This window comes from Ceratosolen solmsi, unplaced genomic scaffold (assembly GCF_000503995.2).
Source record: "Ceratosolen solmsi marchali unplaced genomic scaffold, CerSol_1.0 scaffold10, whole genome shotgun sequence".
In the NCBI taxonomy this organism is placed as follows: Eukaryota; Metazoa; Arthropoda; class Insecta; order Hymenoptera; family Agaonidae; genus Ceratosolen; species Ceratosolen solmsi.
In genome coordinates, this window is record NW_011948412.1 from 11,780,735 (window position 1) to 11,794,876 (window position 14,142).

The 14,142-nt window shown below is 44.9% G+C and overlaps 1 protein-coding gene across 2 annotated transcripts in view; it reads right to left on the minus strand.

Annotated features, from left to right (window-relative positions):
- The window catches only part of Dll (homeotic protein distal-less), an 88,077-nt gene extending 83,123 nt beyond the window's left edge, over nucleotides 1-4,954 (minus strand). For both annotated transcript variants that reach the window (XM_011496171.1, XM_011496178.1), the window contains exon 1: nucleotides 4,214-4,954. In XM_011496171.1, coding sequence (XP_011494473.1) covers nucleotides 4,214-4,721 — 508 coding nt within the window. In that variant the 5' untranslated portion in view covers nucleotides 4,722-4,954. The remainder of the gene's footprint in view (nucleotides 1-4,213) is intronic.
- Between the last annotated feature and the right edge of the window lie 9,188 nt (nucleotides 4,955-14,142).

Here is a 14,142-nt window from a genome sequence, read left to right on the forward strand (position 1 = left end):
TCCCGCGGCTGCCCGCATCGTTTTCTCTTGCCGAAAGTGAAATCCTCGGGGTTACCGACTGGTCGTCAGCTGCTGGGGAATATCGGCAGGTTCTCCATATTTTTGGAAACGCGATCGTGCAGGACTACGGCATCTGCGGGCGAGGGCACGAGACGAAACAATCCAGAGACTCGCTCTAATCCTTATGCAAGCAAGCATTTATCTGCCTCTTCTGTATTAATTTAGCCTTGAGTGCGTCAGGTATCCGCGTTGCCCAGTCACACACTCACTCACTCACTCACTCACTCACTCACTCACTCACTCACTCACTAATATCGCTGTATCCCTCTGCCCTTTGATTTGCTCAGCCAGCGCTCAAGAGCGTTTCGACACTTTGGTCCCTACAATAATAATTGGCCCATTAATAAAGCCTCTGCGCGCATGAGCGCCTCTAATTTTTTGATAAAGTCGGCCAAGTTGTACTTGTTTTAACGAGAGATACGTCATGCGTACCCTCCTTTCAATTGGATCATAACGTAATACGCCTTAGCTCTTTATGGTGTATCCGATTTTATCAAGACCTTATCGCGTAAAAATGATATTCCGTTTAATTGCCGTAATTACTGCTGTATTATTCGAAGCTTATAGTTTCGAGGATAAAAAGCGAGATCGCTCATTTAAATAACGCAAAATTGCAATTTCAAAGCAGCCGATACGATTCAATCCCATTTTATTTTTGTTTTTTTTTTTTGTTTTTTTTTTTCGTTTGTTTTGCCAAATTACAATCACTTGGGGTCTTAAGTTTTGTGCATACAATATAAAAGGTGAGAAAAAGTATAAAATGGCACGAAGTCGCTTGTACATTCGTTCGATCTCTGCCAACTGAAATTACAAATTATCGCTTGGAAAAAATAAAATAAAAATATATTAGCATCCGATAGTTAAAAAATGATAATTGCTAGGGGAGATGAATGAAGAAAATTGCAAGCTCTGCGATACTCTCCGAGTCGGATGGCTGATCGATAAAGTCTTTCGCTTAAAGAACTTAACGAGCTGCCGAGTTTATGTGGCTTAGCGACATTTTAGCCATCCTCGTGCTCACGGGGACATGCACGCCTCTTAACTAATTTGCGTACCACTGGATAAAGTTATCCAATTGCGCCTCTTCATTCTGTAAATGAAAAAGAAAGAAAGAAAGAAAGAAAGAAAAAAACATGAATGATAAGAAAGGAGAGGAAAAAAAAAAAAAGAAAGAAAGAAAGAAAAGGAAAAAAAGAAGCAACGTAACAGTACAGCTCTGACTTTATGCATGTTTAATTCTTCTTCTCGAGGAAAAGAATTACTCTAAGGAAGTCTAATGGACAGCTATTACGAGGCAAGTTACATTGGAAACGACCAAGGCGCTGAATCTTTCAAACCTCGGTACTAACGCGTCTTGGGCAATTTCAGCACAATTTGCCATCATTTTCATGACGCGCGTAAGCAGTTGGAAACGATATCGTAAAAGAATAAAAGTTTTCACAACACAGCCCGTACTTGACTAATAATTATAAAAAGACTTAACGGTAGGATGGCCATTGAACTTCCGACCACAAAGCCGCGAGTTATTGCACACGGGGAAAACTATATTTCCCATAAGCTCGGCCTTAACGATATTTCCAACCCTTTTCACTACGCATACGCCTGCCATCAAGAATTAATAGTAGAACGACATCGGTCGCAACTGCCGTCTTTATGACTATTGCCGTTGATAGGAAGACCGCAAAGGGTCAAGTACGAAGTTATTCAAATTGTAGAAAATGCACTTTTCTCGTACGTGATTACAGCCTGGCGACCTCTGTCGATTTAGAGTCGCGTGATGCAGCTGAAGGGTCGCGACCCGTTGGATGAGAGATAAAGAGACGCTCCAACCGACAGATAGGGATAGAGCGACGGATTGACGGCGCTCGAGGGAGAGGGGAAAGAAACGCTATTCCTAATGAGTCACGTGCACGTAACCGCATAAATGCACGAGGAACAATTTCAAAATATCGTCCCGTACAAGTCCCTCCCGCGGTTCTACCAGTTTCTACCAGTGGATATTATGTGCGTGTACGCGAGAAGAAAAAACACACACGCGCACACGCACACGCACACTCACACGCACACGCACACACATATATATATATATATATATATATATATATATGGTGTAAAAATTAAATGAGTCTAAAGCCTTCTTTAAATAAAATAAAGTTTTTCTTTATGCACATATCGATTTACTTCTCGAGTATGAGTAAGTAAGTTTTGACGATTATTCATTTCTTACTTACCTAAATTTGAAGAATTTTTTTTCTCTTCTCTTTTTGTTTTCTTTTCTTTTGTTTCCTTCTGTTTGTTTTTTCTTTTTTTTTTTTAATCAATTTTTCTTAAAACAACGCAGAAGAATATCGAAACAGAAGCCTTAAGAATATTTTTCAACTATTACTTGAATATTGATATTCAAATGTATAATATTTAAAGCAAATACAACATGAAACGATAAATCAGGTATGGGTGTTAATAATCGATTAGATCGCGATATTTATCAACATATTTGTCGTACATTGATATTCTATCAAACATTTGCTTCGACAGCCTTCGACAAAGCTTAATAGGGGGGGGGGGGGAATGTATTCTATTAAATTTATTGATATTGAATTATAATTTCATTAATTGCGCGTAATATAATTGCATTGCTGAGCGATTGGTCAATGGCATTTATGAAATTTGCCTCGAGAAGCCGAAGAGGAAAACTAGGCTCGGAAAAACTGCAGCAAGTAAATTGTCGGAAATCAATGTACCAGCTAATATGCTATTATATTGGGAGCAATTTTTCCCTCGCACTTTCTCCATTCCGACTGAACTACTGCTGCTGCTGCTCCTGCCGTGTGAGAAGTAGCAAGCAGCTCGTCGCAATCGATACCTGCTACTTCGGATTCATCCTGCAGCCCACGATTTAAATATCAGTGTCCCCAACAAAATAGGAAAAATTTACGACTTGGACTCGGGACCCCCGGCGCCACCCGCCGAGACATCCATCTAATAAAAGCCAAATCTTCTCGAGTGATTTATCATCTCGCTCATCTCGCTCGCTCAAGAGGGGCACGCGCACTCACGCGCACAATGACCGGAGCCGAAAGGAGCTCGTCGGTAGCTCAAGATATAAGAATCGACTCCTCCAAAATTTCTCCCACTTACTTCGGGGAAAGCTCATTTTTATTATTCGGACTCTTTTTAACGGAGTCGGGTGGCGTGCTTATCGACCCGTAAGTCTCGGTGACTTTGGCGAGGCGAATGCCGTGGCACCGTCAGACACGCTGTCGTCATGCAACTATTGCGGAAGAATTCCACGGGACTTCCATCACAGGTAATTCGCAAATGTCAGCCCTTTCCCCCTCACCCCTATCGCCGTATTAATCCCGGCGTCGCTCGTTTATGCGCCCGTTATCGCGGCTAGATTGTCAAGCGACCTCAAAAACCCTATCAGGCCTCCTGCTCATTAATTAGTTAATATTCGAGACCGTCGCTCCGCTACATTCGTGTCCAGTGGCGAACAACAGTACGTAAAAAAGTTGCTCGTCGAAAGCGCGAGAGTCGAGAAGCAATTTGGCAATATAATATTTCAGTCGATCTCAACGAACTTGGATTAGCTGCAAGCATGCGCGTAAGAATCCTGCCACGTAGTCCCGACGTAGCCCTTGCAACTTTCATTCACCAACGAGTAAAAATGTCAAATGACCGGAAATCATTAACTCCCTGATAATACAATGTTATCGCAAGCTACTGCTCCTCGCTAAATTTCACGTTTAACGGCAAATTAGCCGTAGGTCGTTAGACTCGGCGTGTCAATTTTACAGCGCAACAAAGCACCAAGAAGATAATCCTCATAATATTATCGACAAATCAGGAAAAGGAGGGGGGAAAAAAGAAAGAAAAGAGAAAAACAACAAATGAAAGAACGAAAATGTAAGACAATGGCAAAGACAATGCGAAAGAGAAAAGAAATTTTAAGGCTGAAAGTATCTGAGAGAGCTGAAAGAGAGATGAAAGCATCGATGATTGTAATTGCGCAAAATGTGTGCACTAGAGGACAAGTGGATTGGCCGATTTCGAAGCTTAATCGCGTTAGGAGCACGACGATAATGTCGGCCCACCGTGGTCGCGCACCATACGCCTCAACACCCAATGAAATAGAGGATTTCGTTATACGTACAGTTAGGGTACTCGCCGTCCTTGGGCGGCGAAGGGCACTGGGGCGCATAGGAGCCCAGGTGATACCCGTAGGCGTTGTGCTGGTGCATGGGAGCGAAGGGATAGCCAGCAAGAGCGCTTCTGGGACTGGGGAATCCCGTCTCGGGGCCGTGTTGCTGATTGCCGGCACCGGGCTGGGAGCCCTGGTGACCCGCGAGAGCGCCCACATGCTGGGAGAACTGGTGGGCCCCGGGTACGTTGTGCCCACCAGGGTAACCGGCCGTTCTCAGGCCGCTCGGATTATAGAGGTTGTTGTGCTGGAGCTCGATGAAGGCGGACTTGCCGCTCTGGGAGACTGGTGTGCTGGAGGCGCTGTCGGCCCCGTTACCGCCGGGGCCCGGCGTTACCGAGCCCATCGTATGATGTAGGTGCTGTTCGAGCTCCGAGCCGCTACTCGCACCCGGGCCCGGAGTCGCGTTTGGCGGTCCGCCGGCCGACGGGCCGCCGCCACCGCCTCCACCGCCCGACATGCTGTTCGGGGTCGGGGTACTCGACGGACAGGGGTCGCCCGCCCCGAATGGGCTCCCCAGGTCCGTGAAGTTGAGCGTCGTCGTGGCGCCCCGAAGATCCACCTTAGACGCGACCGGGTCGCGACCGTTGCCTCAACGTGCGGGCCTCCTCCGCCGGCTCCCGCGGGGCCAGGCGCTCCTCTTTAACCACCACCACCTCTCCTTCGTCGTCCTCCTCCTGCAGCCGCTCCTCTCGCTCCACCACCACCACCTCCTCCTCCTCCTCCTCCTCCTCCTCCTCTTCTGCCTCCGCTTCTTCCTCTTCCTTCTCTTCCTCTATCCTTCGCCTTCACCTCCTCCACCTCCTCCTCCGCCTCCTCCACCTCCTCCTCCTCCTCCTCCTCCTCCTCCTCTTCCTCCTCCTGCTCCTTTTTCTTCTCCTCTTCCTCTTGCTCTTGTCGCCGTTAGAGCCTAATTCCAAGGACTCCTGGTGCGTCGGCGGGATCAGCCGGCGGTGCGAGGGCGCATAACGAGCCGCTCGGGCTCGCTTCTTGGATTACGCGCTCACCACTCTGCACGAGCACACCACGTCGTCCGGCTGTCCCGATCGCGCGACAGACAAAGAGAGAGAGAGAGAGAGAATGAGAGAGAATGAGAGAGAATGAGAGAGAGAGAGAGAGAGTGAGAGAGTGAGAGAGCGAGAGAGTGAGATATAGTTGGCGAGGGAGAGAGCGAGGAGAGAGTTCGGGCCACGCACAACCCTCGTCCCACAGAGCACTCGGTCCTAGCGCACCGCGTAGGTCAGCTTCGCTTAAATACGAGGCTTAAATTCTCGCTCGGCCGGGCTGCGCATCCGCGAGGACGGCTCATCCACATGGCACGGCTACGTGTCCGGTGCGCGCACTTCCCCGCAGTCCAGCCCGTCCCGCCGTCGCACTGACTCGAATTAACGATGTATCACGGCAACCGGGATCTCGTCACACCTTATCCATGGCGCACACACTAGCGGTCTCTAGGCTTATCCGCCGTTCGGGGACTCGCGAGTCCCTGTCTCCTTGGCCGCGACGACGACGACGACGACGACGACGACGACGACGACGACGACGACGAGGCTCCCGGATGCCGGGGGCAACGCCTGTGTGCGCGGCCGCGATACGAACGCGAGCCTAAGAGGACGAGCGTCCGAAGGTACGGACGAGCAAGCGAGCGACAAAAGGCGATACACGCGCGCCTTGCCTCAGCCCAGTCGTTAACTGCCAACGCACAGTGCACACCGCGCGGCGTGGACCGGTATAATGATACATAATGAAGCCCGAGCCTCTCCCCGAGCCCGGCTGGGAACTTTTGCGCGCGACCGCCGCGCGTCGCCAGTGTCGCTCCCGCCCAGGGTCGAGCGGCCGCGAGGGGCCATTGGCCGAGGGGAGCCTGTCCCACCAGAGCGCTGCGCGATCGTGGCACCCGGTTGGCTCGAGCAGGGCCATTATGGTGGCCGGTGGGCGGCGACAGAGCCGCCGAGTTAACCCACTTCCCCCACCGTAGGCACGAGTCGAGGCGCCGCGTGTATGGGTGCGCGCGCGAGCGGCATCAGCCGGAGCTGTGTGCGCGGCTCGCGTACCTGGCCGAGGCTCCTCGAGGTCGACTACCACGCCGGGCCACACCGACACACCAATCCCGGTTTCCTTCTTTAATCTCTCGACGACTCGTCCTTTGGCTCGGCTCGTCCTCTGTCCTACACCTGGAGCCCCAGCCTCCGGTGGCCGATCGCACCTCGCTACGGAAGCCGAGACGAACAGAAATTGCTCAACAGCCAGAGCCGACGGATTCGGACTCGTCGCTCTCCTTTTTGGCTCTTGGCCTAATCGGCGTATTGGCCACACGTTCCTCTCGCACCCCGGGCCATCCACGTCCACCGATCTCTGGGCTTCGTTATGTCGCGAACCGTGAAAACTCTCTATCTACGCGCGAAAGCAATGTAACCATCATTACCGGGTGAGCGTTAGTGATGAGTCGAGAGTCTCGAAACCGCTGCTGATTTATCGATTAGCCTCAGGGCGATGAAATAGCTACATTTTTATTTATAGCACGTGAAATGTTTATGGGATATTCATGAATCGCGGCGGTAGGCGATAGCCGTCGAAATTGACGCTTAATAAATAAATACGTGAACATTTATCGTAAGCACTTAAGTCATGAAAACGCACCACTGTATAATTAATTAGCAATTATTTCACTTTGCTCTTATGCCGCGAGAGTGAAATAATTCTTTTAATTCATCTTCAAAATTGGGCTATTTATTCTTAAGAATTTTACAGAGAGGCTTACGGCAAACACTCGCGCGCGCGCGCTCGCCCGCGCACAAAAACACTTATCCATTTATCCGTGTCTATTGAAATTCGTAATTGCTTGGTTTGAGGAGAGAATGCGCGAAACGATTTATACGGAGGTGCATGTACGTTGAAATGTACGTAAAGTAGGGAAATCAGTGGCCATTTATACAATGTTTTGCTAATCACAGCCGGTTGAATAATATCAATTGGAACGAACAATTCGATTTTTATGACTTTACGTTATATTTATTTAGGACTATAATGAAACTATCTGCCGACAAATGTGGTTTTAAAATGACAGTCATCGGACAAATGGAGAGAATCGATTGAGACATACTCACATACCCGTAATAGGCTTGTTTTAAATATATATGTTTTTTTTTTTTTCAGAAAGTCGAAGCGTCAATAATAATGCATAGATGCATACCCACGGTACATCGTGCTGCTCGAATTATTATTTTACATTCTCTCTCTCTCTCTCTCTCTCTCTCTCTCTCTCTCTCTCTCTCTCTCTCTCGCTTTATCTAAACCATCGAGGTTATCCGAGTAGCCGAGAGATACTACAACAATGCATCATGGGCTTTCCTTCCTGTATATCAATATTCGCCATTATTTATTACGTAAATATACATTTTCGGATCGGACGCGTTAACGGACAAAATTGTAAAATCAATGGCATAATTGCATTGGGTTGAAACAATTACGGTTAACGTTGCACGATCGTCAATGAGCAGTTTTATAATTATTCCCGATGAAGAAATGCGTCAATTTTCGAATAATTAACCAAGCCAAGACCGAGGCTCGACTATTTTTACATTCTTAATCCATGGCCTTGCACAACGAATTTTCAAGATTATCGTGCGAACAAATAGAAATAAAATGTCACCTCGCTCGGCTTCTGCAATTTCGTAGTACATTGTTTACAGAAGCACTCTGATCGCGGCGACGAAGAGCTTGGGCAGGTAGAGCGTAAGCTCCTAACACTTTGTCCGGACCCATCCGCTGTCATCGTCTTCGCTAACACTTATTTACCGACGTGTCATTGATTCGAGTGGCCCACTTTTCCCTTAAGCTGAAGGTCGACTAGTCATCCCCCGTACTTGCACGAAATTGCTGAGCAGTCGCGAGAAAGGGACAACTTGTTGACTCTAGGAGCCTTATCTGATGCTGCAAAGGTATGGGGGCCTCTCTGTCCCCTCGTACGGGATTTAGGATTTCGCGCAGGACCTCGCAGGTGCAGATTGGGATTGGTCTGGGGCGGTCGATTGCGCCAACTGTTATAAAAATCTTACGCGATTAACGTGACTCGGACTGTGGCGTTTAACGATACTCACCTAAGCATTTCTGCGCTTTCTTTCACGGGCCTAAGATTACATTATGGACCATCTTAGGTCATAGCGTGCACAGCAGTTTATAGATATTTTTTCCTCCATTTTCAATATCGGCCGTTCGTAAATTATCGTGCTCATCGCAAGCACGGATGGCGGATACTTTAACCGATATAGAAATATTTCGCCAATATCGAGCTACGCAACATTAAGTTAATAAATGTAATTGGAACGGTAGTATGACTTAGTAATGACTTTCCAAGTACAACTTTAATTATTTGAAATTTCTCTATGTGTTTCTCCAATAGTACATAATGCTGTTGGGTATAACTTTGTTTATTCCAACCTGTTCAAAATTATAAAGAAACTTTATAATGTGTTTGTACGCTCCGTTATTACGCTCATACATTTAATATTGTCATAAAAAATAAATATAAGAATTACGTTCAATTAATTTTCCATAGATCGACCAGAGTAAGTAAGACATGTTTAATGTCGTCTAAAGCGTTCCACTATCCACTTTCATGGATAAATTCATTATTGTATTTGCAAGGGGGAATTTCTTCGATGTTTCGCAATATCTCATCGAATCTCCATGACGAAAAGAAAATTTTAACTCCTCCATATAAGCAGAAGCATGTTGAATTAATATAATAATCGAGTGAGTGTATTGTTGATGTTTATCTTACGGGAGCCTTCATTGGGGATTACAAAATTCGCCTGCTGTGTGTCATGAATTGCAATCTCGTGCCGTACATTTTCTTCCCTAATACAGAGTCCGTTGAAATTTACAAGAATCATATTTTACGGACAGACTCTCTACTTTCTAAATCATTTTCCACGGACAATTTTTCAACGAAGCAAGTGCTGCGTGATGATACGTGTGTGTCCTCTTCGCAAAAAAGGTCGGCCTTGGCTCCTCGCTCAGTGCCAAGTCGCCACTGTTTCGACTTACTCTTCGGAGAAGTTCCTTTTTCTTCTTTTTCTTCTTACTTGTTTTTTTTTTCTTTTTTCTTTTTTTTCTGTTTTTTTTTTTCTTTTTCCAGCGCGTGGGAACAGGAAGTCTCGGAGAATTGAACTTGGTGCTGCACGCGAAAGCTGGCTCGCGTGCTTTGCAAGTCCGCGCATTCAACTAGTCGTGTGTGCATACATGCATGATAGATAAAAAGACGGCAGCGTCGACGGCGACACAAACTGCCAATTACAGTGCATCCACATAGGCTGTCGTTTTTCTTACATTTTTTCTGTTTCGAGCCCACTTGATACCGACGTCATGCAGGATGCATGCACTGAAAGATTCGTCCTGCTCGACGATACAGAGCTTGTATAAATAAAAAATAATATTGCAATAATGCAATATTGATAAGCCGATAATTAAATGATAGGTTAGTTATAGTTAGTGTCATAATTAAGAGAATGGGGATAAGTGATTTTAATTTAATACTTACAAAGTAGTCCATTTCTTGCTTCATTCCTCCCCCTTTTTTCATGCTCCTCTTCATCAAATTCGCACTTATACTTTAAGACCATCAAATAATTGAGAAGAAAAAAATTACCCCCTATTGTCGCTAATATTTTCGCGTAGGTTTAACAGAGTCATTAATTAACTTTTATTCGCTTGAATAAACACTTTTATTATATTCGATTTTGGCTCGTGTTGATAACGCCTCCAATCAACTCGTTTTCTTTAAAATTCCGAGTTTGCTGTATTACGAATGAGGATAAGCCGAGTAAAATAAATCCAACGAATGTCAAATATTAAAATATAAAAACACAATATCAGCTGGCAATAATTCTCATACAATATACACATTGAGTATCATGATTATAGGATTGAGATTTTGAAAAGTTAAGACGTCCTTTTACAAATGAAATGATAAATACAAAGTAATCGTTAATCATGATGACGATCGATACATTGTCATTTGACTGTGCGTAGCCGAACATTGGTATGGTAACTGAAATATCGTATCAAAATAAGTCCTGCCCCTTTAATGTATGAATTGCGTGGAATTACCGAAAACGACAATTTCTAATTGCATAGTTCAACAATGTACGATAAATGCATGTCATCGGATGAGCTGCAAAGCCACACGCGCGCAGTGTGCATCAACCCACCCCCCAAACTCCCTACCCGATACCAGCCAGAACCACCATCCAATTTCCCATCCATCGTACTCAACTACCCCAAACGAACGAACGAACGAACGAACGTACGCACGCACGCACGCACGCACGCATACGCGCACTATACATCCATACGCACGCACGCACGCACGCACGCACGCATACGCGCACTATACATCCAATACATACAATATATCCAACGACTGACATCAACACACAGTACTCGCTGCGCGCACAGGTACCGAAGCGGTTGTGGGCCAACTTAACTCGAGCAGCTTGTCTGTGTGTGTACGCCGAATTACGTAATTGAGGGTAAATGCGGGCTATCGGGAATCGAGAACACTGCCTGCTAAATAAGGTAGTACTCGATTAGACAGGAGCACCGAAAGGTTAGGGGCTTTTTGCTATGCGTTAAATGTCTAAGGACCGCCGATGCACAAGAGCCTTTCTCCCTTACATCCCAATTGTCAGCTAAGCTAAGCTCTGATAGAAATAACTTTATATTTATGAGCCGCGCGAAGCTGAAACTGTAAGGACCCAAGCTTGACGAATCAATTACCAAGGCTATTGTTATTATTATTATTATTATTATTATTATTATTATTATTATTGTTATTGTTATTGTTGTGTGTTGTTGTTGTTGTTGTTGTTGTTGTTGTTGTTGTTGTTGTTGTTATTGTTATCATTACTGTTATTGTTATTATTATTATTATTAAGGACTTGATCTTTTTTTTTTTATATGCAAGTATGTAAAAACGACTCGATGAAACGCCATATTTATCCAATAGATTAATCGTCAAATCTGATGTTTAACGGTCCCACTCCACTTCGCTGCAAATGCAAATTGTATAGATTAGTGTACGTGGCCGGTAGATTTGTTAATTCAAAATACATGCCGTGTCAATTCTCTACGACATTACGTATTTATTAAAGAGAAAATATGCTACATGCATACGCATATTTGTAAATAATTGATAAATTTCCCAGACCTAAAGAGAGCAAAATAGTACAGTTTTCTCGTCACATCCGGGGAAGCGTCTCGAGACCCCTCGCGAGACTAGCAAACGACTCGATGAATGTTTCGTCGGCTGGACAAAACTCTCTACCCATTTACACGGCAATTTACATATTACAAGCTCAAATTATTAATTTACGACATATTCAAAAGAATTAATTAACAAAACAAAATAAAAACAAGACCAAATGAAGGGGAAGCAAGAAAAAAAAGAAGGCGATCGTAGCGATGCAATAAATGCCCATGGAAATGCAAGGGTTTCGCTATAAAATTGCAATAGTGACGTTCCGCGTCTGATTTCACGATGAGCAGCTAAGCGCCAGGAAGACTGGAACTCCCCGCCGAGATTCGACAATACTCAATCCAAAGCAGCCACTCGAGCCGTCGAAAATCAATGCTCGGAGAGCGAGCGAAGAGCCCCGACATTGAAGCCCTCTGGAAGCGCGATGACAAATCGGGGTGGCACGAGGTACGTCAGCTTCCACCTCTCCCTCCTCCCGGACCCGCTAAATATAGTCCAGCAAAAAAGCGGACTGTTAAGGAGCCTGCGCATAAGGAGCCAGGCGTGGCGGGGGGATGGCGGGGAGGGGAGGGGGGGCGCAGAGAGGAGCCGCGGTAATACAGTATAGAACGCGGTCAAATACAATGTTTGCGGGCAACGCCCACACCCATATTCACCCCGGACGGTGCGCGCGTTTTACTGCCCGGCAGTAAAGTACGAAAATTATGATCTGAGGCTATATCTTGTCACTGCTCCGGGCGCTCGCTCACCCCACCCAAAACACTCCCTCCCGGCTCCGCCGTAACCGAACGCCCTCGCCGAACTCGCTCACTCCTTCTCGCCTCCCGGCCCTCACCAGCCCCGTCCCGTCCCCTCAGCCACCCGCACCCACCACCTACTCGTCTATATCGCGGCTCCGCGGAGGAACTTGGATGCTCGCGCGGTAAGAAGCGACCGTTACACTATGGCGAGATGAAAAGAAGAAAAATTGCCGTGAGAGGGAAAAGTCGGACGATGCGCACTTAAACGTACTATCCGGAACGGGAGAAAGTTTCGAATGTGGCGGCACGCGCGAGGGAGAGCGGATAATGAACTTTAGTGGGCACTCGCGCCTCCTGTTATTATTAAACCCGAGGATCTATTGCTTATGGGAATTCACGGCAATTTGGCCGAGTACCCGGACAATCTTCGCGACAAACATTTAGAATTTAAAAAAATCCGTCCAGCCGACCGACCTACCAGCCGCTCCCTCCTTTCTCCAATACGTAATCCAACGTCCCTAGACGACTACTTTCTGGCCCAGAGATTTTCAATCACATTTAATTGTTCATAGGTGTTTGGGCGTCAATGTGATCGATTGTCTTTATTTACGCACGCTTCACCTCATTTCCGTCCAATTTAAGAAAATGGCCTTAATCTCACGTACTTGGGCATCAACAAAATAACGTCCAGCTAATCAAATATGTGCTCTCTCTCTCGTCTCGTCTCTCTCTCTCTCTCTCTCCCTCTCTCTCTCTCTCTCTCTCTCTCTCTCTGTGTGTGTGTGTGTGTGTGTGTGTGTATGTGTGTATAGTTAATGTACATTGTTGTATTGGGCCATATTTCTTTGTAAGAATAAATCTCGCTTATACGCTTTTACAATTTGTATTTGAAACAGAATGCGTAATAATACAGCTACAAATTGCCATTCTTTAATACACATCAATATAAACACGACCGAAAAGTGTCAATTAGCATTTTTTATATTAACTAGGGATATTAACGTGTCTATATGTGTTGCATAAAAACACTTTAGCTCTCTACTGATGATTTTTATGTTTCATTTTATCATATGACAGCGGATACTGACATACCAATTACCGTAGTAGCCGTATTTATCTTCGTTGCACAGATTATTTCGACGTGCGATCACTCTTTATATTTACGATCTTTGTTTATCAACGTGCAGCGCTTGTGCGCTTGGGCATATTTATCAATTTTTAGTAACATCGACGATAATGTATTTATGAAAGTTTTTAAGCATTGCAAACAGATTCATGAAGTATTTTTCGTGAAAATCAAGTGCAAAAGTCAATGCGATTTTTATTGATTTCCATGCTAATAATTCATAAATACAATAATGAATAAAGAAAAGAAAGATAAAAGAAAATAAAAGATCGAATAATGAATAATGAAATGAAATGCAGACATAAATATCTGTCATCCTAATAGTTTATACGTAACAAATGATTGTAGTATAATTTTCTAAAAATTTCATTGAGTATGTAAATATATGCTGAAAAAAAGTTTTCATTTTTTATCACTATTTTATGAGCAATTTGAAATTAAATTAAACACTTGAAGCGTTGATAATTATTTGCTATTCTGGTTTCGACAAAATATTAACTGTCGATTATAATCTTAAAAATGTCTTATAAATTATTGAATTATTTTGCCCGCTCTTTGAGGTCTTCTTAATCTCGTTAAATTTCCAATTTATGCATTCAAACAACGACTCTGCAATCTCCGTCTAGAATATCACAAAATTCTTTTTTACGGAGAGCGAGAGCGAGAGATAGAGAGAGAGAGAGAGAGAGAGAGAGAGAGACAGAGAGAGAGAGAGAGATATATATTGCAAAAAAATGTAAAATATTTAATATCCATA